At 46.6% G+C, this 25,944-nt stretch overlaps 1 protein-coding gene across 1 annotated transcript in view; it reads right to left on the bottom strand.

Annotated features, from left to right (window-relative positions):
- GIT1 (GIT ArfGAP 1) overlaps positions 1 to 25,944 on the bottom strand; it is a gene marked incomplete at its 5' end in the record, with an annotated part of 206,661 nt that overhangs the window by 34,496 nt on the left and 146,221 nt on the right. The window contains 4 exons of the mRNA XM_086951454.1: positions 216 to 398; positions 7,786 to 7,862; positions 10,152 to 10,238; positions 14,459 to 14,674. Coding sequence (XP_086807580.1) covers positions 216 to 398; positions 7,786 to 7,862; positions 10,152 to 10,238; positions 14,459 to 14,674 — 563 coding nt within the window. The remainder of the gene's footprint in view (positions 1 to 215; positions 399 to 7,785; positions 7,863 to 10,151; positions 10,239 to 14,458; positions 14,675 to 25,944) is intronic.

Here is a 25,944-nt window from a genome sequence, read left to right as displayed (position 1 = left end):
GATTGTTGAAAAATCCCCAACTACATTACTTTTGCATGTATTTCACACAATAATGATATTCTGGAAATCGGTCCTGCCATTTGGCAGCTCTAGGCATCGCGCTTCCCACGCCCTTAGTGCTGAACAAATCAACAAGTGGTTTGTGGTCAGTATGTAACACCACACTTGCCACCTGGGGAGCTGTAGAGTGGCCTTCTTTAGGTGCCATCTCTCACCTGTCGTGCTTAAACTCCTGCGCCGCCCGGAGAAGCTCCTGGATGTTCTTGGTGACTTGTTCAGTCTTCAGGATCACGTCCTCTGTGCTCGGAAGTCCTGGGTCTAGTTCTAGGTCCAGGTCATCGATTTCATGGTGGAAATCCTCGTCTCTACTCATGTCCATGAATCGCCTGCCATCCATACTGCCAGCCCAGAGAAGGACGGGAGAGAAGTTACAGAAGGAGCACAGGGGAGAAAAGACAGCAACAATGATTTAATAACATTCTGGTGCACAGGAACGTCATCTAATCAATCAATGTATGTTTTAGATAAATTCAACAGACTAACAACAAAAAGAAATTACTTCAGCTTTATGAACCTTAGTGTGGTGGCTCCTATCTCACACAACACGCAGCGCCAAAACAAAAAGTATATCTTCACAGTGTTGCCCGGCAGGACCGAGCCTAATTGACTGGGCCTTCCTCTTGCTCACTTCTTTCCACTACTTTTTTCTGTTTTGTCCAGTTCTTCCTTTTACTGTTTGTTAAACATACTGGAGTTGCAGACTGAAAAGTTACTTGCTTGTACCACACTGGGGTGGCTGCTTGAAATAGGTCATAAAAGTCCCCTGATTAGTATACTCCTACATGGCATGGTCAAAGAGTGTGTATCTACAAGAGACGGAAAATGCTACTTACCAGTATGCATCTGTTCTTGGCATGTAGGGCTGCTGACATTCATATCTTAGCATTAGATCACCACCTAGTGTTGGGTCCGGATGATCGCACCTTGTTGTCTTGGAAGAGTCTTCGAAGTATCACGAGATAGGTGACTCCTCCCCTGGACTACAGTGCGCATGGCCATCTTCTCCATCTTCAGATTGTTTTTCGCAATTGTGGCAAGATGGAGTATAGGAAAGTAAGAGATGACCATGTAAATGTATGTAAGAAAGAACCATGCAGCTGTGACAGGCACCTGGGAGGAGGGTGGGTATATGAATGTCAGCAGCCCTACATGCCAAGAACAGATGCATATTGGTAAGTAAAATTTTCCGTTCGAGGCATGTGGGCTGCTGAATTCATATCTTAGTATAGACTGTATAGCAGTTTCTCCTCTAGCAGTGGTCGCCTGTAGCAGCTGCAGTGGTTTGAAAAAGAGTTTTAAGGACAGCCTGGCCCACAGCAGCATGTTGCTTAGCTTGCACGTCAACACAGTAGTGTTTAGTGAAAGTGTGTATGGTAGACCATGTAGCTGCCCTACATATGTCTTCTAAGGGAATATTTCCTAGGAAAGCCACGGATGCCCCCATTTTACAGGTGGAGTGTGCTTTTGGGGGAACTGTTAAAGTGTGCTTTGCCTTTTGATAGCATATTTGAATGCATTTAACTATCCATCTGGCTATTTCTGACTTAGAAATGGGATTGCCTTTTTGTTGTGGTGAAAAAGCTACAAATAGTTGCTTTGTCTTTCTGAATGATTTTGTTCTGTCAACGTAATATGATAGAGCTCTTTTAACGTCAAGTGTGTGTAGAGCTCTTTCAGCCACAGATTGCGGGTTTTGAAAGAAAACTGGCAATTCTATGGACTGATTGATGTGGAAAGTGGATATGACTTTGGGCATACATTTAGGGTTTGTACGAAGCACTACTTTATTGTGGTGTATTTGCATGAATGGTTAGTGCCTGTAGCTCACTCACTCGCCTGAGGGAGGTAATACCAATTAAGAATGCCACCTTCCATGTTAAGAATTGTTGTTCACATGAATGAAGTGGTCCGAAGGGTGGTCCCATGAGTCTGGTAAGTACTAAGTTTAAGTTCCAGACTGGAGAAGATGGATGCCTTGGAGGGGTAACTCTTTTGAGTCCCTCCATAAAAGCTTTGATGGGTGGGATTCTGAAAAGGGACATATGTTGTCTGTTTTGAAGATATGCTGCTATAGCTGCAAGGTGTAGCCATATGGATGAGTATGCTAGGTTACATCTCTGAAGATGTAGCAAGTAACATATTCAATTCTGGATAGAGGCATCCAATGGATTGATTTGGTTATTATTACAATAAATTACAAATTGTTTCCATTTAGCTGCATAGAATGCTCTGGTAGTGGGACGCCTTGCTTCTTTGATAATGTTCATGCAGTCTGGAGGCAAGTTAAGATATCTGAACTCTAAGACCTCAGGAGCCAGATCGCTAGGTTCATCTGATTGGGATCTGGGTGTCTGATTTCTCCATGGTTCTGTGTTAGCAGTTGTGGTGAGCGGCACAGTCTTTGGTGTGGAACTACTGAGAGTTCTAGGAGCGTTGTGTACCATGGTTGTCTTGCCCATGTGGGAGCAACCAGGATCTTCGTGAGTGATTGTTGTCTTAGTTTGCGTGCCACTAATGGGATCAGTGGGGTTGGTGGAAAAGCGTACGCAAATCTCCCTGACCAGTTCATCCATATCGCATTGCCTTGTGACGACGGGTGTGGGAACCTGGCGGCGAAGGACGGGCATTTTGAGTTTTCGTTTGTGGCAAACAGATCTATGTCTGGATGTCCCCACTTTTGGAGAACTTGAGGATGAATCTCCCATTCGTGTAGTTCCTGGCTGTGTCGGCTTAGTAGGTCTGCTATCTGGTTGTCTATTCCAGGGAGGTGTTCTGCCAGGAGATGGATGTTTTGTGGGATTGCCCATTTCCAAATGCTCCGTGCTAGGTGAGATAGTTGCAGAGAGTGCCCCCCCCCCGCCCCCTCCCCCCCGTTTTTGGATGCAGTACATGACTGTCATGTTGTCCGTTCAAATTAGGACAGTCTTGTTGTGCAAGTATTTCTGAAAGACTTTCATTGCTAGGAAAATTGCCAGTAACTCTAAGTGTCTATATGTAGTGTCTTTTGTTTGACTGTCCAGAGACCTGGGACTGTATATTGAAGGAGATGGGCTCCCCAACCTGTCAGTGTTGCGTCCGCTGTTAGTACTACCTGTGGAACCGGCTCTTGGAACAGTCGCCCCTTGGAAAGGTTTTATGGGTTCCACCACTGCAGAGAGCGGTAAGTGCGCCTGTCTACCAACACTAGGTCTTTTAATTGTCCTTGAGCTTGGTTCTACTGGCGTGCTAGACATTCCTGTAAGGGTCGCATTTGAAGTCGAGCATGAGGGAAGATGAATATGCAGGAGGCCATCATGCCTATAAGCTGCATTAACACTCGTGCTGGCAGAGAGTGTTGTGGTAGAAATTTTTGAATAAGAGATTGAATGCTGGCTATCCTGGCTGGATTTGGATATGCCTTTGCTGTGGAGGTGTCTATTGTTGCTCCCAGATATTGGTGTATGTGGGAGGGTTGCAGAAGTGATTCTTGGGTAATTTATTGAAAAATCTAGACTGTGCAGTAGCTGGATTGTCTGTGAGGTATGGTTGCCACACTGGCTCATAAAAGCCAACTCCTACACACAATCGTCGAGGTAGGGAAACACATGGATGTGTTGCCTCCTGAGGTGTGCTGCTACTACTGCTAGGCATTTTGTAAAAACCCTTGGTGCTGTAGTTACTCCGAAGGGAAGAACTTTGAACTGATAGTGCTGACCCTCTATTATGAACCTGAGGTATTTCATGTGAGCTGGATGTATAGGAATGTGAAAGTATGCATCCTTGAGGTCTAATGTGGCGAAGAAGTCGCCTTGCTGGAGAAGTGGGAGTACCTGTTGTAGAGTGATCATATGGAAATGATCTGAGAGTATGTATTGGTTCAAAGTTCTGAGGTCTAATATTGGTCTGAGGGAGCCGTCTTTCTTGGGGATGAGGAAGTATAGAGAGTATACCCCTGTGCCTTGATGTTGCAATGGGACTGGCTCTATGGCACCCTTTTCGAGCATGGATAGCACCTCCTGTTGTAACAGCGTGATATGTTTCTTTGACAGTGGACAGTGTTTGGGTGGTATGTTGGGTGGAGTAGAAATGAGTTCCAGGCAGTAACCATACTGGATAATTTGTCTCACCCACCTGTCTGTAGTGATAGCGTTCCAGACTGGGAGGAATTGTGTTACTCTGCCTCCGACTGGTGTTAAGTGGTCTAGAGGGAGTGTTAAGAAGTCACTGTTTGGTGGCGGTGGAGGCTCGGTGTTGGTATTACCACAGCCTCTGCCTTTGTTATTGTTCCCTCTATAACCTCCTCTATTGGAGCCTCTATTAAAGGTGCCTTGTGTAGAGTTCTTGAATGATGATGAAGTTTGAGATGTGTTGCCTCTACCCGGGTTTTGAAAGGAGGAGCGATGAAAGGAGCTTCTAGACTGCTGAAATTGAAGTGCCCCTATGGACTTAGCGGTGTCAATATCTTTTTTCATCTTTTCCAAGATGGTATCCACCGCAAGGCCAAATAAGAAATCCTGGTTTATAGGCTGATTGAGTATGGTAGACTGCACTTCATTTTTGAATCCTGAAATGCGGAGCCAGGCATGCTGGCGTAAAAATACACTAGTGTTGACAGACCTAGCGGCTGTGTCAGCTACATCAAGGGCGCATTTTATGGATGCCTTAGTGATGAATTTCCCTTCCTGTATTAGATCATTTGCTTTAGATTTATGGGGTTCTGGTAGGTGTTGTAATAATCCTTCCAGTTCGTCGTAGTGTGCTCTGTCATAGCGTGCTAGGAGAGCTAGGGTATTGGCAATCCTCCAGGTACTCGCTGCCTGAGAGGCCACTCTTTTCCCTGAGGCTTCTAAGATTTTAGACTCCTTGTCAGGAGGGGGGAGCATCACCTGTTGTCTGTGAATTTGCCCTCTTCCTAGCATTAGATACTACTAGGGAATCTAGTGGTAGCTGAGTCCTGATGTTACGATGGGTCTGTAGGGGCCGGTTTATACTTTTTTCAATTCTTGGATTGAGGACACGCGCCCTGGCTTGGTCTTTAAAGATGTCTGGTGCGTGCTTTGGTACTCCTTTTAGCACAGGGAGTATACGTAAACTCTTCTCTGATGTTGGGAAGGTGTTAAATAGAAAATCCTCCCCTATAGGGTCAGTGTGCATGTGAACCCCATGAAACTGAGCTGCTCTGTCCACTAGTTGGTTAAAAGCGACAGTGTCGTCAGTAGGAGATGGCTTTGTGGGGTATGGAGAGGGATCAGGTATGGGTTGTGTATCATATGTCATCAGTATAATTATGGTCACCCCATGTGTCATCCTGGTTTCCTGGATCGTCCGGTTGTGTAAAATCATCCTGAGGATCTCCCCCATGTCTTCTTCCTCATCATAATGTGTAGGTGAAGGAGAATATGGAACAAAAGGCATGTTAAGAGTGAAAGGAGGAGGAGTGTAAGGTCTTGAAGGGGGTGTGCCAAAGACCTTTTTCTTAGGAGGAACAGGAGAAGGGGCTTCAGTGTCCAGTCTTCTCTTGCGTGTCTTTTAGACCAATATATGTCCTGTATCAGGGTCAATATACAGTCTGTGTTGTTCGGGGCACACTGGATCTGGATGAAAAAGTTCTTCCTCCACTGTCCGTGGCTTCGGCGCCGAGGATTTTGGCTCGGTTGCCTGCTTGTGTGGAGCTTTTTTCGGCTTGAGGGATTTGTTTCGGTCGAGTGTCTTTTTCGGCTGGACGTCTGCATGAGGGGCAGACTTCTTCGGCTCGACTGCCTGTTTAGGATAGACGACCTTTTTCGGCTCTACAGCCGTTTTGGGCTCGACGACCTTCTTTGGCTCGACGACCTTCTTTGGCTCGACAGGCTTTCTTCGGCTCGGCGGCCTTCTTCGGCTCGGCGGCCTTCTTCGGCTCGGCGGCCTTCTTCGGCTCGGCGGCCTTCTTCGGCTCGGCGGCCTTCTTCGGCTCGGCGGCCTTCTTCGGCTCGGCGGCCTCCTTCGGCTCGGCGGCCTCCTTCGGCTCGGCGGCCTCCTTCGGCTCGGCGGCCTCCTTCGGGACGGCGGCCTCTTTCGGGACGGCGGTCTCCTTCGGCACGGTGGCCTCCTTCAGTACGACAACCTTCTAGGGCTCGACGACTTTCTTGGGCTCGACGCCCTTTTTCGGATCGACAACCTTTCTCGGCTCTGTTGCCGGTTTTGGGTCGACGGCTTTTTTGTGCTCGAGGACTTCTTTCGGTCTCGATATTTTGCCAGGTCCCGAGGAACCGGAGGGCTTGGGTGTGGTCTTCGGAGCCGAGCGGAAGGCGGGGCTTCTGACGCGGTGTTTCTGTCGCGGCTAAGACTTTTAGCCGATGCTTTGACCGGAGACTTCGTGGAGGCGGGGTAGGGGCTTTGGTACGCACGGTTTGCCCCAGTGTGATCTGGTCATCGGAGTTCGACTGGTCCTCTACGGTGATAATCTCCAGGTTGTCGGAGCCCTCCGCCGCTGGAAGTTCATGTTCGTCTTCGAATATGTTTTCCAGATCTGGTGCCTGGCGCTGCATCTCTTTTCGGTACAAATGGGGGTGGTGATGGACAAAGTGAGCAAGGGACTCACGTCTGAGCATACCCTGCCACACTTATGGCGGCCAAAAGCGGTACAAAAGCAGGTGGCAGAGTGGGCTAAAGAACGGTGATGGATTAAACCCAGATCTTTTAACTGGGTGTGAGTGTTTGATTGATTCAGATGCTCCGTCCATCACCACCCCCTTTTGTACCGCTTTTGGCCGCCATAAGCGTGGCAGGGTATGCTCAGACGTGAGTCCCTTGCTCACTTTGCAACTGGATTCAAGCAAGCCGGGCTGAAGACGGCTGGAATGCCTGAAACTGGTCCTCGGAAGCTTGTTTCCGGTCCAGGGAAGACATGGCTTGGCAGTTCGGGCTGGACTGTTCCCATGAGGCACAGAGTCAGACTGATTTGCATATAGCCATGCCTGAACTGGGGTGGCAGAGTGGGCTAAAGACGGTGATGGATTAAACCCAGATCTTTTGACTGGGTGTGAGTGTTTGATTGATTCAGATGCTCCGTCCATCACCACCCCCTTTTGTACCGCATCTCTTGTCGAGCAGCTATTCGGTTCCGGATAGTCTTCTTTGACCGGAACAAGCACTAGCTGGACAGTTTTCTTCATTGTGCTCAGGAGATAGGCACCTGTTGCATACTCTATGCTTATCACTGTATGGAAATTAGGATCCACACTGTGGGCATCTTTTAAACGGGGTCCTTTCCATCAGCAGGAGGCCCACGTGGCGTCGAAAAGGCCCAACGGCCCGCGTCGACGACCGGAGAGAAGTGAAAGTGTTGTTGAGTTGAGGGAAACCGAGCGGAAGACAATACCGACGAATGTAGAGGGTTTAGGCCTAGAAAGTAGGGAAAACTTTGGTACCGAAGCTGGAGCTTTCGAAGTGCATTCGAACCCAATGGCGGAAAAAAAACAATCTGAAGATGGAGAAGATGCCCATGCGCACTGTAGTCCAGGGGAGGAGTCACCTATCTCGTGATACTTCAAAGACTCTTCCAAGACAGCAAGGTGCAATCATCCGGACCCAACACTAGGCGGCGATCTAATGCTGAGATATGAATTCAGCAGCCCACATGCCTCGAACACCATGTTACAAAGCTATCTTTTTATTACTGAGTTTCTGCATCAGCACCTGGACTGCCAAAGAGGCTAACACAGCACATCAGATCAGATCAGATTGGGCTCACCAGCATCGCCTCACCTTATTATAGACTCGCTTGTCTGGGTGTTGTCGTAATCACTGTCGGTGCCGCTGCCATGGCGCTCCATCTTGGTTGTCTAAACAGGTAAATAGACCATTAGAAAAATAGTGAGCAAAGCAACTCAATAGACTAAAGGAAAGATATATATCTAATCAACCTGTGTCTCCTCTTCTTGCCCCGAATCAATGGGTACTATTTCCAAACCTAAGCACAAGCATTTCAAATTATTCTACCCCTCAACAGCTTTCCAATACCTTTTATTTGGAGTCAGTGCTCCAACAATATAAGAGGATTACTTCCTTAAACACCCTGTCCCAGTAGACTCAAATTTGTTATCTGCAACTTATTGACTTGTGCATTCTTCTGTTAAGATCAGAAACAATATTTCCTACTTTGTAGTCAATAGACATACTATTACTGTGGCATATATTGTCCCATGAATCCAGATAAACGATTTGCGATCTCCTCTTGGCTAACAGACATCTGAAGGACCTGGGATCTGGACTGCCAAGTGAAGGTGATAAAAAGGCCCCTGGTCTCTTATCGGGCTGAGCTGAGCACCTCCACAATGTGAGACTTCTTGTTGAAGATCTTTACCAGATCTCAGCATAACGGAAATCCATGCATCGCACTTCCAGTACCAAATGGGACAATCACCAATGGTTGTCCTGGGATTGGTAAAAGCTAGTGGCTAAAATCGCAAACTTCCCAAAAATGCTGCACAACAGAAGCAAGGCACTGAATGCTGCACAACAGAAGCAAGGTACTCGCTTCCGTTTGGTGTCTATCTTGTCTCACACTCTCTCTCAGACAGCACCTCCCTGGTTGCTGCATACTTGTTTGGCACTGCAATGGGGCCCGAGTTGGCAGGATTGTGCCAAATTATTAACATCTTGATGGCAGCACGTGTCGACAAGGCTCTTCCAGGAAGGCCTGCCCAGGCGGCAGTGATGACTTCCTGGGGGCTGGGCTGGAAGGATTTTGAATTAAAATAAAAAAAACTCTCTGGTGCCAGTCAATGACGCCGACCCTTTCTAGGCTGGCTAGTACACAGTGCACCGCCAATGAGGCTGGAATCACACCGTCTGGTCCAGAGTTGCTAGTCCTACTCACTGAGTCCCTGTTGTTTCAGGGCAGAGCACACAATCTGAGTACACCCTGACCCATAAAGGATGTTCATGGTCCTTTTTACATGGATACAAAACCATACTCAACTTGGAGACATTGACTTTGAAAGCAAAATCAAGGGAGGGGTTTAGCTAACTACCCCCATCGCTAAATTCACATCTGCTGTTACCTGTAAACAAGAACCCATGGTTCCCTTGGTAGAAACTTGTTAGCATACGCTTCTCTGCCAAAACAAGATATATTACTCATTTGTATGTGGTTAAACAGAGGGCTTAATTACTTCAAAACCATGTCAAATAAACAGAACATAGGCGGCACATTGAGAGTGATCAGTGATACAAGTGCTGTGGTGCGAGTTGCAAAGAATAATACATCAACTTTGCTGACTGAGCAGTTTAATAATCTCAATACAAAAGGACTCAGAATGTCAGTACGTTTTGGTTTCTATGTTATTTAACAATCAACAAGCTAATAGGTTGATGTTTCAACCCATTAAATAACTTAAAGCTGGGTCTTCATCAGTATAAAATAGAGGAAGCAACCTACGGGAATGAAGAAATCAAGGCGAATCAATTATCTCAATGCAGGCACAGTGAAGTATAAATGCCCATGCATACTCGGAAAAGCCTAACCTAACACTGAAAAATCATGAGGAAGACCTCTATATCTGAACAACAAATCTGGGGATATTAAATAGCAGAACAGTAATCTAAGAAAAAAAGGGAGACACTCACTTCCTAACCCCTGGTGAATAACTAATGTCGATACAGGAACACTACTGTACTTCATTTCCATTGGGTGATTTTTATATTTAGTCGAAACAATGACTTATTAACTTCTTCACTGATAAATAATGTAATACCCAAAATATATTCTAATTCCGAGTCCTTCTTTGTTGAGAGCGTTACAATACTCAGCAATGTTGAAGGAAACTCACTGTTGTCACTGATCACTCACTGCTCTGAATACTAAAGCACCTATTACATATGTATTGTTGGACATGATTTTACAGTAATTAAAAACACTGTTTAATCACATATAGAGGAGTAATATATCTTGTTTTGCATTAGAAGCTTAGGCTAGCTAGTGTCTCCCAAGGGTACCATTGTTTCTTGAGTACTTTGAACCCAGGTTCCCAGGGATACCGAGTTGTCTCATCAATTTTTGTTTTCATTCTCACCCGGGCATGCTCCCCAACCACTCAACTTCAACATAGACAAATCAAGTGGTACTTAACCATGTGCCTGCCCCCGTCCTGATAGCAGGAGAGCTGTGATGAGGATGGTGGGAATGGGACAGAGGAAGCAGAAACACCTTTTCGTATCTAAAAACACGAGAGAAGAGAATCAAGGACTATGTAAATAAATGGGAAGAAATCAACACAAAAGCAGACAGATTAAGTACATATGAGGCATATCTCTGGAGAGTGCAAGGTCTCATGATTTGCAAGGTGGGTGTGACCTTTGGCGGGAACAGGACTACCCAAAGAGGAAGCGAGTCAGTGTTCCTGCATAGCCCTGCTTCTGGTAACTTTAAATCTGCCTTGCTTCACAAGATTACAACTATAGACCAAAGATAGGAACACTAGATATACCTGGGGGAATCCCTGCCATCAAGGTCATCACATTTATATGTCAGGATTGTGTATGAGTACTTGTGTACAAAAAATAAAAAAAATATTTAAGAAAGGAAACGTTTTAGTGATTTATCTTTTTTTTTAAACTTTTACTGGTCATGGGTAGTGAGTCTGCAAAGTTTTTGCAGCTTTAACCAGTCACATGAGAGCACATTTACCGTGTGTTTCACGGCAGGCTCAAATTGTTTACAACCGAGCCGGCACAGGTGTCAGAACTGAGCATGTTTGGGATGGCCACGGTCAGTATTGTTGCCATCTTAGCCTTCGGAAGAAAGTCATTAGCTTGAAAACTGTGCTCAAAGCACTTTTATTCACTGGTATTACTTTAAAGAAGCTGAAAAAGAAACGTTTTTCACAGTGACGAGGTCAGGGGGGAGCAGTCGCTTTTGTGGCCTTCTCCCTACTTTGCCTCATCACCGGAGACCCATGTTAAGAAGGTAAAAGGTGAATGGTGACCTGCAAGAACCCACTCTCCAGAGACCAAAAGCAACGCGGGGAATGGTGCATGATCGTTCAAAGCTCCATCAACACCCCCACTGCTCATGTTTCTGCACACCACAGCGAGGCAGAGGAAAGTGGGTGACTAGCCATCACCGACTGCTGGCTTCCCAGTCCGTGGCTAATACTGGATTTCTGTTCATGCGCAAAGCATCTCAAAGCTATTTTCAGCCAGGTCTCCCTGGAGAATGCAGTCCTGTACTAGTGAAAGTGAGCGGGAAATGATACGATGCAAGCACTTTTCATTTAAAAATAATTGTGATATGGAACTATGCGGGTAGACCCTAAATACAGTGGGTGAAGAAAGACTCCTCTCCCCCTGCATAACTAATCAACAAGAGAATCTTCTGGGGATGGTGGGGCTTTTGTCATGGGGTCATACACAGCATAGAAGTGTCCACAAACGGCCACCTGTAATGGGGTTTACCCGCCTCATGGTTCCCCGTGAGAGCATAGACAACTCTAGCTTTGCTCTCCGTGTTCATGTTGTCACTAAGAATCGATTATTGAAAAACGACTCCGTTACGGATAGCTACCCATCTATAATTCCACGTTATGTATGGCTCTCGCTGACAGCCAATAGTGTGAATGTTATATTCTAAATGTAACAATTCTCTGCTGTGGCCTAATGACGGTGGGTCACAGATCTCATAACTCTGTGCTACGTTAAGAGGCTGCTCTGGCTGGGCTCTGGGAGAGCCTCTCAGAGCAGCGCTGGAATGCAGGGAGCACAGCTTCCAAAGGAGAGGCAAGGAAAAAGCCCAGAAAGCAGGGGGTGGGTGACAGAACGTCAGGTATTTTATTTTAAATTTGGGACAGTGAAGAGGGGCCATGTTATGTATGGCTCTTTCATGAATCCTCTTGCCCCTGCTTATAGTTGAAAGCAGGGTTAGACTGTTTTAGTGGGGGGGAAGGGGCATACATAACATAAAATTATAGATGATTAGAAGTGAATTTGGTGGGTGTTTTTCACCTCGGGGTTCTGAGTGGCATCACAGACAATTCAAACTTCGCTCTCGTTGTCTATATCATGTCACTCAGATTCCTGCAGTGAAAGATATCCCCATAACTCACTGTTCCCCCTCTATAATTCTATTACGTTATCATGCCTTCCATAGGAAGCGTCGGTCGTTTACACCAGACTCTAGATCTGGTAATTCACTGCTATGTTATGGCTATGTTATGATATAGCGCTAGTTGAGAACAACACTGGTTACCCTCTGTTGCTAGGTCAAAGGCCTTCCAGGCCAGGCTGGCAGTGCTCTCTGAGCCTGTCAGCACAGTGCAGCTTGTCTACGGTGACTGAAAGCAGAAAGAGCAGCTGCGGGAGGGGGAAGGAAGGCAAGGAAGGTGGAAGGTGTTGGTTAAGAATGGCTGGTAAATATTTGTTTTCATATTTGGGACAGGGAGGAGGGGGCATACTAGGTAAAGTCTCTCATTACTTCTTTGCCTAAGCCTGGCAGGTATAAGCAGGGGGGGGCAGTTTTGGGGGACCATGCATTACATAATATTATAGATGGGTATCTGAGATAAAGGGATGTTTTTCATCTCATGGTTCTGAATGACATCATAGACAACTTGAGCTTCACTCCCGTGGTCTATTTGATATCACTCAGAACCCACAGGTGAGAAACATCCCTACAGCTCTCAGGTCATCAGCAATAATTCTATATAACGTTTACATCTGTTACTGGAAATTATTCACTATTTTGACATCAAAGCAGTGAAAACCATGTTTAGAGTATCTGCCTGTGTGGGTAATGATCTGCCTCTTCCAAATGGCCTCCACAAACCTAAACTCGTTAGTGGAATGACCAATGACATGAGAGTTCCACCTCTCTCGCCGCCCTAGGCTACTTCGAGCCTTGTGAGCTCAGAGGTGGGCGCTGATTGCTGTAAGTCTGTCCAGGCTTGTGGCAGACCTGGGATATTGCTCAATACTCCTGTAGAGCTGCGGTCAGTACCCAAGTATGGTAACGGAGGCAGTTTCCATGGTAATTTCTATATCCTTGCATGAGAGTCTTGCATGCTTTAAAGAGCCTGTAAATGAGACACGGATTAACAGATTGGGGAATAGATGGTGTGTGAAGGGGTAATGTATTTAGCAGGTGTTCATGAGTTGTCGCCGCTGACATTTGAGCATGTGCAGTGATTTCAGCGTGAACTACACAAGACCTCTATGTCATCAATGCATAAAGACTGTAAGTCCACATTCTTAAGTACATATTAATACAACTGTGCATGCTGCATCTACGACACAAAGCACTGTACAGTCACAGAAAGCCCATCCAGGACAAACAAGGTGAGGACGCCACAGATTCAGGGTGGAGTAACATTGGGTAGGGGTGTGCGGGGGGGGGGACAAACCTAAACGTAGGATTCTACAACTGTAGGCTGGTAAGATGAATGGCATTCGCCCACTCTATGAGCTCAGCCTTCTCTTCCAGTCACCAGAACATCAGCGCATTAGATCCTGGAGAAAGCCATGCATTCTGGAACTCGTAATATTTTTATGCAGCGCATCACAAAACTAAACAAAAGTATATATTTGTGGTTTTACACGTCAGTGTGCTAGTACTGATACCAGAAAATAATGATTTCTGAGGTTAAAACTAACAGTATTAGAATGTTCTGATCAGCTTGAATCAGAGGCGGGGGTGATGAGGCAAGGTGTTTTACGTATTCAAGGAAGGGAGGGATCCTCCAACTTGGGAAGCAGATATATCTCAATATCGGTCACCAATTACCTTTTGAGGGCATTTCCGGTATCGAAATTTGCATGACAGAAATGGCTGTGGCATGCACAGTCCTGCCACTGGACTTTCCATAAGCATTATTAGGTGCTAGTGCCCACATCCTTGGCGACAATATCTAGGGAGCCTTTCACGGATACCACCTCTCCTTTGTACTCCCACCCTTATTAACTAACTTGTGAAATTGATTAAGTCTGCAAAAATGGCCTCCATACCACAAGTGCCTATGCCGCAGCTCCTCTGGAGTGGAGCTCCAATGGTACCCCTAAAACTATCCCTTTCCCTCCCCACACACATGCGCATGGCAGGCCCTTCAAAAAACTAGGCATCGCTAAACGATTCCACATTCTACCCCACCAACTGGCATGCCAAAAGGACCCCAAAAACTACGCTCTAATCTAGCCTGGAAACTGAGCACAACATCACTTCCAGCTGATGGATGGAATGAGACAACTCCCACAAAGACCCCTTGAATACAGCCTGGAGGTCATTTCATAGCTACTATCCTGCCCAACACCTGCCCCTGACTGCCTGAAGGCGCGCATGGCTCATGTTTGAGAAGTTACAGATGTCTAGGGGGCAGGATCCCAAAGTCCCCCTCTCTGCTGCGACTACCCACAGGCCGGAAACGCCTGCGAGCCTAAAACAACAACTCACACTGGAGTGGAAGGGCTGCAATCTGTTGACAATCTCGTCCACTGGCTGTCCGAAGGGCTTGAGTGCCGAGCTCGGCTCGTACATGGAGAACGCATGCCGGTCCCGCCGGTGCGGAGCAGGGAGGTTGTGGTCCTGGCGCTCATTGCTGGCCGGCGCTGGGTGCGCGGGAGCCGTCTGCTGTCTGATCTGATGGTTTTCCGTCTGCAGTTTGTGGATCTGTAAAGGCAGGAGAGATAGACTCATGCAGGGAGGACGGTGCAGCTTGGCAAGAGCAGGGCCACCGAGCTGCAGGAGGGACGGGGACGGGGGTGGGTGGGGGTTCATATTTCAGCCCTGGGTTGACAAGCTGCAGCCAGGACCTACCCATGTCTGGACTGCAAAATCAGAAAGCATTAACCAATCACTGGTGAATCCAGTCATCCGAGCAGGAAACCTCGTGCCACTATTAATCATGCATAATGATGGATAGGCCTCTGTATTCAAGGTACAACCAAATGACAAAGCAATATGGCGGACTTCAGCAAATCCCTACAAACTCAAGCTCTTGGCTGCACCACCAAACATGTCCATTCCACGCTGCATCCTTCACTGAGAAGGTCACAAACAGACCCATCGAAGGCGAATGCCTGAGAAGACACTTAGAACCGCCAGAGCTTTCTCAAACCATATTGTACAGAGCATGGCAGTGGAAAGGAAATGTTACCTACCCGTAATATTAACTTTGTAACACTAATTCTGTGATACTAAATCGGAAGTAAGAGCAACATGTTTTAATGCTTTGCACACTCCTGCCATTTAGTGGTTGGACACGGAACAGGTTAGAAAGTTTCACAAACAAACCTACTCAAGGAAATCTGTAACCCACTTCTTGTGTTAGCTGACCACACCTTGTTCAATAACATTTTCTAATTGTCGTGCCAAGAAGTATGGGGAAAAAGCTTAATTCATTACCTCATCCCTCAAGAAGAAGAAAGGTGAGTCTTGCATGAGTATATAGCATCACTTTAAATGCAAAGGTTCTGGAGATTGCAGGCTGGGAATCTTTCTTTGCATCATGTATGGGTTGTAGATTCATATGCACTGCGCAGGGAAGTGATAATGTGGATTCTGCGTGAAATGGTCCTTTGCAAGTGTTTTTCTTCTAGCTACCGCTGCAGCTCACAAACAATTCAAAAGTGATTTTAATGCCAGTCGACGTTCTATCTTAATGCCCTGCTGACATCCAGCGTGTACAACATTTTTGAATGGGGCCTGCGAAGGGACACCAGGTGATCATTTGTTTGGTTGATATAACATTTGGTAATAAGCTTGGAAAGAACTAAAAGGTGTCGGCCTAATAGTGCACTGCATCTTTGGAAGCCTGCGAATGGTTCGTCTAGTCACAACGTGTATACACCCTTCATTACGTGAGCTGCAATAACGGATTATTACCCAACTGATTGCACAAAGTTCCCCTGGGGGTGATAACTATGTTAGGGGGAGTGGACTAGCTTCCTCTCTCTGAAAGGGAGGTTGTATCTGGAAGTCAGGAGCGATTGTCTCTTTTCGGAATTTAGGGAAACCTCACACAACAGGTTGGTTCTATGACTACTGTCGCAGTCCCAACCGGTCGCTTCGTGTCATCATCGGCTTCCTGCTCCTGCGTCAAGCCGGCACTGCAATGCCTGACGGGCGGCACTTAGTGCTGCACTTTGTCGGAGATCTTTTATTCCAAAGCCGAAGTTTGAGTGGGTGTGAGGGGCCCTAATCGTGAAGTAGTGAGCGTGACATGTGGTGATTCTAAAAAAAGTTAGTGTAGTCTACTCTGGGTATTTTATTCCTGTAGCTACCTACTTTATTAAAACTAAGAGGGGTATGGGATTACAGCCAACCAATGTGTGGGAAGCCCGTTCAACCCTCAACAAGTGATCTGGTCGACATGTTTCATGCCATCAAGGCAATTCATCAGGACCAAAGGAAGTGCTCAAACTAAAAAAGGAGGCCATTGTGGGCTGCGGGGTTAGATAGATACAACCTGTGGGGTCAGGATCTGGAACCAGGAAGAGTTCCTGTGTTGTTCTCCGCCCCACAGCCGTTGTAGATAGTTGTCCCCGGGCTGCTTTGGTAGGACCTGCGTGATCAATTAGTAGCCTTCAACACGATCTGAAGGAGCCTCTAAACCTACGTCCGTCTGGCCGGCGAATCTCGGTCAGTCAAGCAGCCGGTTATAACGGATATCATGAATGGCTTTTCTACCAACAACCACAGCAAAACCACCATTCTTTCCCTGGTCTGGAGCCATTTATTTCACACGAGGGAGTTTTCTCAAATACTTCTTGCAGGGCACGCTCTGCTGGGCCTCCAAGTAAAGTCTGTGTGTAGCTTGCTGCAAGCAGGTCAAGGATCTGCACAGCTGCAACACAAGCGGCCACCTTGGGAGGAAAGGAGGCGCCCCTTAAACAGGAAGCACACGACCAATCAGACGGGAACAGGGGTCAGTCTCTCAGCATTTCCCAAAAATCTTGCAACACTACTCAGAAGGAAGAGTATGCAAGCCCGGAGACCGTGACCCATCACTTCACACAGAGGGGCAGATATGCAGCGACAATCATGCCAGTGGTCTTTGCACTGCAAAAGACAGGCTCCGGTCATACAAAAATACAGCAGCAAGAGCAGCAGATTGCACTGCAGAATGAGACACTTCCAGCCTGTCTGCTTTTAATGCACCCCAAGAAAAGAGGCATAACAAAGCAACGTTATATTCCATGTCGATGCTGGTGTGATCCGTGTAATCACAAGGAGATGATGGGCGGAGCGCTGAAACTTTTCAGACACTCACGTCCAGTCACAGATCTGGGTTGATTCCATCATAGTTCCCATAAGGAACAGGGTCAAGACTGATTTGCATATGGCTGTGTCTGAACTGGGGTGGTGAAGTGAGCTGAAGAACGATGATGGATTCAACCCAGATCTGACTGGGGGTGAGTGTCTGAAAAGTTTCAGCGCTCCATCCATCATCTCCTTGGGTTTGCTTTGTTAGCCCTAAGTTGGCAGGGTATGCCCAGACGTGGGTCCCTTGCTCACTTTGCCAATGGATTCAAGCTAGCCTGGCTGATATGGGGTGTTACCCCGAAACCAAACTAGGATGCTTGTTTCCGGTCCACGGAAGACCTGGCTTGGCAGTTTGGGCTGGGCTGTACCCCTGAGGCACAGGGTCAAGATTGATTTGCATATAGGTGTGTGAACTGGGATGGCGAAGTAAGCTAAATAACGATGATGGATTCAACCCAGATCAGTGACTGGGGATGAATGTCTGAAACGTTTCAGTGCTCCGTCCATCATCTCCTTGTGATGCATGTAATGCCCATTCACTGGGGAAGGGAGGAGGCCCTGTAACATAAGCGATAGATCGAACAGCCCATGCCCAGCAGAAGTATCTATGTTCAGCCTTTCTTTGTAATTAGCACACTATTCCGACACTGCATTCAGTTTGGCTCTTTAGCGCCACTTGACGCCACTTGAAATTAGTTACAGGTCTCTTCTTTATTCCCCAATGAGCTGATTTGTTTAATGGGCCAGGAACTCTAAAACTGCACACATCTCTTTACTGTGACCAGTAGTCATTTACTTGTAGTAAGGTACTCTGTTGGAGTGAAATACAGGGCGAGTTCAAAGAAGCAGGACCCCCATCTTCAATGTCGCCTTGGTCCTGTCAACATTTCTTGATGGGTCACAGGCCACGCCAATAAACATGCTCCTGCTGAGAATGCAGTCTTTGCAAGAACCAACGGGAGGACAAATCCTGTCCAACTCCAAACAACACCCACCACCACTAAGAGAGGAGGTCGGACTAGTCTCTTTTCTGCTGAGGAACACATTTAAGTGAGTCGCATCACACCTTATTACAGTGATCCTACAAATGTGTCAGCCTGTATTCCTATCTGATTCTGTGCATGACATCACTGACTGGAGAACCAGATAGGCCTGAATCCCAATCAGGAATGTTCAAACATAACGTCTGTGGAAAGGAAAATGCTACTTACCAGTATGCATCTGTTCTTGGCATGTAGAGCTGCATATTTCTACACTTTGCATTAGATCGCCACCTGGTGTTGGGCTCGGATGATTGCATGTTGTTGTCATCTTGGAAGAAGTCTTTGTAGTCACGAGATAGGTGACTCCTCCCTTGGACGATAGTGCGTATGGGCATCGGCTCCATCCTTAGATTGTTTTTCGCCATGATGGGAAATGATGGAGTCAGTAGAAAGAAAGGATGTCCATGCGTGTATATCTAATTAGGATAAAACTGGAACAGATACAGGTCTCGGGGAGGCTGGAGGGCGTGTAGAAATCTGCAGCTCTACATGCCAAGAACAGATGCATACTGGTAAGTAGCATTTTCCGTTCGAGGCATATGAGCAGCAGATTCTACACTTTGCATCGATTGTGCAGCAGTGTCTCCCATAGCGGTGGTCACCTGTGTCTGTTGCAGTAGTTTGAAAGAGAGTTTTAAGGACAGCTTGGCCCACTGCAGCTTGCTGCTTGGCTTGCACATCAACACAATAGTGTTTAGTGAAGGTGTGTGTTGCAGACCAAGTTGCTGCCTTGCAGATGTCTTCTAGGGGAATGTTCCCCAAGAAATCCATAGAGGCTCCTAATTTGCGTGTGCAGTGTGCTCTAGGAGGAACTGTTAATGTGCGTTTTGCTTTGTGATAGCATATTTGTATACATTTAACAATCCACCTTGCAATTCCTGATTTAGAAATGAGATTGCCTTTATGTGGTGGAGAGAAAGCTACAAATACTGAGGGTTCTGTTTAGGGTTTCTGAGTGTGCAGGAAGATTGGAGCCTGGGCTGGTAGTGGTAAGTGATTGATGAAAAGTATTTACTACATGACGGTGCTACAGGTCAGAGGAGACCCTAAAACCTCTGTAGGGAGTTACAGGGGCTCACTCAATGATTAGAACAAAAAGTCCCGTGCACACGTAAAGTTTAAAATATGGTCATGATACTCATGGTAAACAAGTAACCGCATTCAATGAAACAAGGTAGACAGATCTGAAGCGTTGTTTTTCAAAATGAAATATATTTAGCCTTCCTGATAGGAAGGGTGACATCAAAGCAAATAACCAGCAGACGCGTGTTTCGTCATGCGGGTGCTATACCCGTGACTCTTCAGGGCTTTCAATGGTCAAATAATCATGGGTTCGATATGCCGGTGATATTTCCGACCCGGCAGGTACGGGTTGTAGGAAAGGGTATCCTGGTATAGTATTGACTCCAAGTAAAGCAGAACGCTTAGGACGGTCGGGTGCAGCCGTCTTTACGCACATCTGTGAAACGGTGCTTCCGCAAGGAACGGTGGTTTCTTGTGTCTGTATTAGAAAACTACAAATAGTTGCTTTTTTTGCAAAAAGGACTGGGTCCTATCGATGTAAAAGAGAAGAGCTCTTTTGACATCTAGTGTGTGTAAAGCTCTCTCTGCTACAGAGTCTGGGTTTTGAAAAAACACTGGTAACTCAACAGATTGGTTTAGATGAAAAGGAGTAATTACTTTAGGAAGGAATTTAGGATTAGTCCTTAGAACCACCTTGTTACGGTGTAATTGTAAGAAAGGTTCTTGTATAGTGAAAGCTTGAATCTCACCAACTCTTCTAAGAGGTAATAGCAACGAGGAAAGCAGTTTTCCATGTGAGAAATTGTAGTTCACATTTATCTAACGGTTCAAAAGGGGGTCCCATGAGCCTGGTAAGAACAATGTTTAGGTTCCACTCTGGAGAGGGTGGTAACCTAGGAGGAATACTTCTTTTTAATCCTTCCATAAAAGCTTTTATTGCTGGTACTCTAAACAACGACGTATGTTGTCTGTTTTGTAGATATGTGGCAATGGCTGCAAGATGTAAACGTATAGATGAATATGCCAGATTACATCTTTGTAAATGGAGAAGGAAACAGATAATATTTTGGATGGAAGCATCTAAAGGATCAATTTGATTATTATTGCAGTAAATGGCAAATCTTTTTCCATTTAGCAGCTTAGCAAGCTCTAGTAGTAGGTCTTCTGGCTACTTTAATGATATCCATACAGTCTGGTGGCAGGTTAAGGTAACCAAACTCTAAGACTTCAGGAGCCAGATCACCAGATTCAGTTGACTTGCACCTGGATGCCTGATGTCTCCATGGTTCTGCGTTAGCATGGATGGTGTCGGAGACAGTTTTTGGTGTGAAACTAGGGAGAGTTCTAGCAGTGTGGGGAACCACGGTTGGCGTGCCCATGTGGGAGCTACCAGGATCATTTTGAGAGACTGTGGTTTGTACTTGCGTACCACTAGTGGTATTAGTGGGGTTGGCGAAAAAGCGTACGCAAATCTGCCTGACCAGTTCATCCATATCGCATTGCCCTTGGACAACGGGTGTGGAAACCTGGCGGCGAAGGTTGGGCATTGTGCGTTTTCATGTGTGGCAAACAGGTCTAGGTCTGGATGACCCGACTTGTGAAAGAATGGCTGAAGAACTTGCAGATGTAGTTCTCATTCGTGAATCTGTTGTGTCTGTCGACTTAACAGATCGGCTATCTGATTGTGAACTCCTGGAAGGTGTTCTGCAAGCAGATATATTTTTTGTGGAATGCCCCATCTACAAATGTTTTGTGCGAGCAGGGATAGTTGCAGGGAATGTGTGCCTCCTTTTTTTTGTATGTAGTACATGGCTGTCATGTTGTCCGTCCGGATTAAGACAGCTTTGTTCTGTATGTGCACTTGGAAGGACTTCAGTGCCAGGAAAATCGCCAGCAACTCTAGATGATTGACGTGAAGCACCTTTTGTTGAGCGGTCAATCTTCCCTGAATTGTGTGGTGGAGCAGATGTGCTCCCCATCCTGTGAGGGATGCGTCTGTTGTCAGTACTGCTTGTGGAACAGGCTCTAGGAACGGCAGCCCTCTGGACAAGTTTTTGGTGTTCCACCACTGCAGAGAGCGATGTGTGCGGCTGTCCACCAACACCAGGTCTGTCAGTTGTCCTTGTGCCTGATTCCACTAATGTGCTAGATATTCCTGCAATGGGCACATTTGCAGTCTTGCATATGGTACAATAAAAATGCAAGATGCCATCATGCCTATTAATTGCATGAACACTCTGGCTGGGAGAGAGTGTTGGTTTTGAAACCTTGTGACTAAGGTTTGAATACTCTGTATCCTGGCTGGACTGGGATAAGCTAGAGCTGTATTGGTGTTTATGGTAGCCTCTATGTATTGATGTACATGAGAGGGCTGTAGATGTGACTTGGTGTGGTTTATTGTAAACCCCAAGTTGTGCAGTGTTTGAATTGTGTGAGAGGTGTGTTGAACACACACTGGTTGAATGACTTGGCTTTTATGAACCAATCGTCTAAGTATGGAAAGACATGGATGTCTGAGATGTGCTGCTACTACTGCTAGGCAGTTTGTGAACACTCTTGGTGCAGTTGTGACCCCGAATGGAATAACTTTGAATTGATAGGGTTGTCCTTCTATCACAAACCTGAGATACTTCCTGTGAGAAGGATGTATAGGAATGTGAAAGTAGGCGTCTTTGAGGGCTAGTGTAGTGAGGAAATCGCCTTGTTGCAATAATGGGAGCACTTGTTGTAAAGTGACCATGTGAAAATGGTCGGAGTGTATATATCAATCAATCAAAGTACTTGTAGAGCGCGCTACTTACCCGTGAGGGTCCCAAGGCGCTGAAGGGAGGGGGGATGGGGGGAGGGGGGTGTGCTGCTACAGCTCAAAGAGCCAGGTCTTGAGGAGTCTTCTGAAGGGGAGTAGGTCTTGGATCTGCCGTATGTGAGTAGGGAGGATGTTCCAGGTCTTGGCAACGAGGTAGGAGAAGGATCTTCCGTTGGAGGTCGTTCGTTGGATGCGGGGGACAGCGGCGAGGGTGAGGCTGGCGGAGCGGAGCTGGCGGGTGGGGGGGAGTCTGCTGTTCAGGTAGGCTGGTCCGGTGTTGTGGAGTGCTTTGTGTGCGTGGGTGAGGAGCTTGAAGGTGATCCTCTTGTCGATGAGGAGCCAGTGTAGGTTTCTCAGGTGAGGGGTGATGTGGCTGCAGTGGGGGATGTTGATCCCCCAGCGGATGCGTTTTGGATTCGTTGCAGTCGTCGTAGGTGTTTGGCTGGGATTCCTGCGTAGAGTGCGTTTCCGTAGTCCAGTCTGCTGCTGACGAGGGCCTGTGTCACCATTCTTCTTTTTTCGGTCGGTATCCACTTGTAGATCCTGCGGAGCATGTAGAGGGTGTTGTATCAGGAGGAGGAGACGGTGTTGACCTGCTTAGACATGGAGAGGGAGGAGTCGAGGAAGAATCCTAGATTGCGTGCATATACAGATTGAGAGGCCTTAAATCTAGAATTGGTCTTAGTGTCCCACCCTTTTTGGGTATTAGGAAGTAGAGTGAGTAGACCCCTGTTCTTTGATGTTGCAATGGAACTAGCTCTATTGCATCTTTTTGCAGCAATGAGAGAACTTCTTGTTGGGGCAGTGTTAGATGTTCTGTGGACATTGGACGCTGTCGGGGAGGTATATTTGGACGGGTAGCTGTAAGCTCTAGGCAGTAACCATACTGGATAATCGGTCTTACCCACTTGTCTGCTGTGATGGAATTTCAGACAGGTAGGAACTGTGTTAATCTCCCCCCTACAGGAGTGGTATGCTGTTGGGGGAGCTGAATGAAGTCATTGTTTAGTGGTGGAAGAGGATCGATTGTTGTTGTTGTTGTTACCTCAACCTCTTCCCTTATTGTTATTACCTCTGTAGCCCCTCTAAAGTATCCTTTATTAGAGGATGCTTGTGTATTTGTCTTAAAGGAAGCTGAATTGTCTGCTCCAGCTTGTTTGGAGCCTCCTCTGTAGAAGGAGCGACGAAAGGAGTCGCTCGCTTGTGTAGACTGCAGAGCTCCCATAGACTTGGCTGTGTCAGTGTCTTTTTTCATTTTTTCAAGAGCTGTGTCTACTTCTGGAAAAAATAATTGTTGTTGGTTGAATGGTTGATTTAAGATGGTAGTTTGTACCTCTTGCTTAAATCTTGAAATGCGTAGCCACGCGTGACGTCTAAGGAGGATACTGGTGTTTATTGCCCTGGATGCAGTGTCTGCTACATCTAGTGCACATTTAATGGATGCATTCGATATAAGCGTACCCTCTTGTATGAGGTCATCTGCTTGTGCTTTATATTGTTCAGGTAGATGTTGTAAGAGCTTCTCTAGCTGATCATAGGGAGCCCTGTTGTATCTTGAGAGGAGGGTTTGTGTATTAGCAATGCGCCATGCATTGCTAGCTTGGGCAGCTATTCTTTTCCCTGAAGCATCTATGATCTTTGATTCTTAATCAGGAGGTGGTGCTTCGCCTGATGTTTGGGAATTTGCTCTTTTCCTAGCGTTTGAAACTACCAGGGAGTCTAAGGGTAGCTGTCCTTTAATGTAAGCCGGATCCGCAGAAGCTGCTCTGTACCTTTTCTCTATCCTTGGGTTTATGATTCTAGCTCTTACAGGATCTTTAAACACTTCTGGTGCATGTTTAATGAATCCTTTAATCATTGGCAGTATTTGCACAGATTTTTGTGATTGTTCAAAAGTGGCTAGTAAAAAATCTTCTTCTGCCTCATCTGAATGCATGGTTACCTTGTGATAGATGGCAGCCCTATTAATTAAGTGTCCAACCCTAATATTGTCTTCTGGAGGAGAAGATTTAGATGGATATATATGTGGGTCAGGAATATCTGGTATATCCTGTGGGTTTGGATATTCCCAGTCTGGTGAACCTGTTGGGTAGGGGAAAGGGTCATCTGGGTCTTTCGCTCCTCCCCCCCCCCCCCCCCCCCCCCCAAGCTAAACTGATCATCATCAGCATCCTGAGGAGGTGTATGTTGTGGAGAATGAGGAGGAGAATTTTAAGGTGAAATGTTTAAAGGGAGAGCAGGAGAAGGAGATACAGGAGAAGAAGGGTGCATAGGAGATGTGGCAGAGTCCTTCTTCTTGACCAGCACTGGAGGTGTAGGTGCTGTATCCAACGTCCTCTTCCTGTGTGGTGTGGTGGAAACATGTCCTGTTTCTGGATCTATGTATAACTTTTTTTGCAAAGGATCAGGTGTAAAAAGCTCTTCTCCTTGAGAAATTGCTTTCGGCGCCTTTTTTTCGGTTCCGGGCCTAGTTTTAGCTTGTCTTTAGCCTTAGGAGTTGTTGTATAGTCATTTGGCGTACTTTTCGGCACTGAAGGTATTGTTTTCGGAGCCGAGCCCTGGTTCGAAGGTTTGAAGGCATCGGAATCAGGCTTTGTGGGTTTGGGCACCGAAGATTTTGGGGTCAAAGCAGGCTTCATTGGTTTCGGTGCAGTCTTTTGTGTAGAAGTCGACGGTTTCCAAGTCTTTTTCGGAACCGGGAATTCTTTCGGTTTCGGAACAGAGGGAGCTCGTAGTATTGGCACGTGCGGTTTGCTCTGTATGGAGCTACCGGAAGGCTTTAATATTTTCTTCGGAGCCGGGCTCGATGGTGGGGCTTTCAAAGCAATGTCTCGGTCGGGCCCCGAAGGCGGAGTTTTGACCTTAGCCTTTGGTTTACGGGTTGGTGCTAGGGTAGGGGCAGTCGTACTTACGCGTTGACCTTATGGTATGGAGCCATCTGAGTCGTCTGCCCAAGATACGATCTGGAGATCATCGGAATCTTCCTCAGGGACACATGGACCTTCTTTGAAGATATCCACCGGTTCCGGAGCTGATCTCTGCATGTCGCGTTGACGGGTCCTCCGATCTCGAATGGTCTTCTTGGATCAAAAGGACGCACAAGCTGTGCAGCTGGACTCGTTGTGTTCAGGTATTAAATACAGGTTACACACCTCGTGATGGTCACTGTGTGGAAACTCTGCTCCACACACGGGGCATTTCTTGAATGGTGTCCTTTCCATGAGTTGTAGGCCTCACCACGCGGGTAGGCCCAACGGCCTGCGCCGACGACCGGAATCGAAGTGATGAGGTTGAGTCTATGTATATTGAAGTTAAAGTTTGTTTTAGAAGTTTTTGCGCGTCAAAGTCTTTGAAAAGTAGATTTTCGAACTGGAGCGGAAAAGTTGCATCCGAACCCAGTGGTGAAAAAAACAATCTAAGGATGGAGCCGATGCCCATGCGCACTATCGTTCAAGGGAGGAGTCACCTATCTCGTGACTACAAGGACTTCTTCCAAGATGACAACAACATGCAATCATCCGAGCCCAACACCAGGTGGCGATCTAATGCAAAGTGTAGAATCTGCAGCTCATATGCCTCGAACATCCTCTTATGATATTTTTGAAACAGTCTGATCTGGGACAATAGCTGCTGCTTCCAGTTCCTTGGAACTCAAAACCAGATGGCAGGAGAATGCAAAGCATGTGAATCTATAACACAGGTGCTGCTAACTTGTTGATTTCAGCATCTGATCAATCTACTTTCTGCAAAAATGCACATAAATCCTGCAGATTGACAATGAATGGATCTGTTTCGCGATGTCC

This window comes from Lissotriton vulgaris, unplaced genomic scaffold (genome assembly GCF_964263255.1).
Source record: "Lissotriton vulgaris unplaced genomic scaffold, aLisVul1.2 SCAFFOLD_2288, whole genome shotgun sequence".
Taxonomy (NCBI): Eukaryota; Metazoa; Chordata; class Amphibia; order Caudata; family Salamandridae; genus Lissotriton; species Lissotriton vulgaris.
This window is presented reverse-complemented; position numbering and strand designations above follow the sequence as displayed.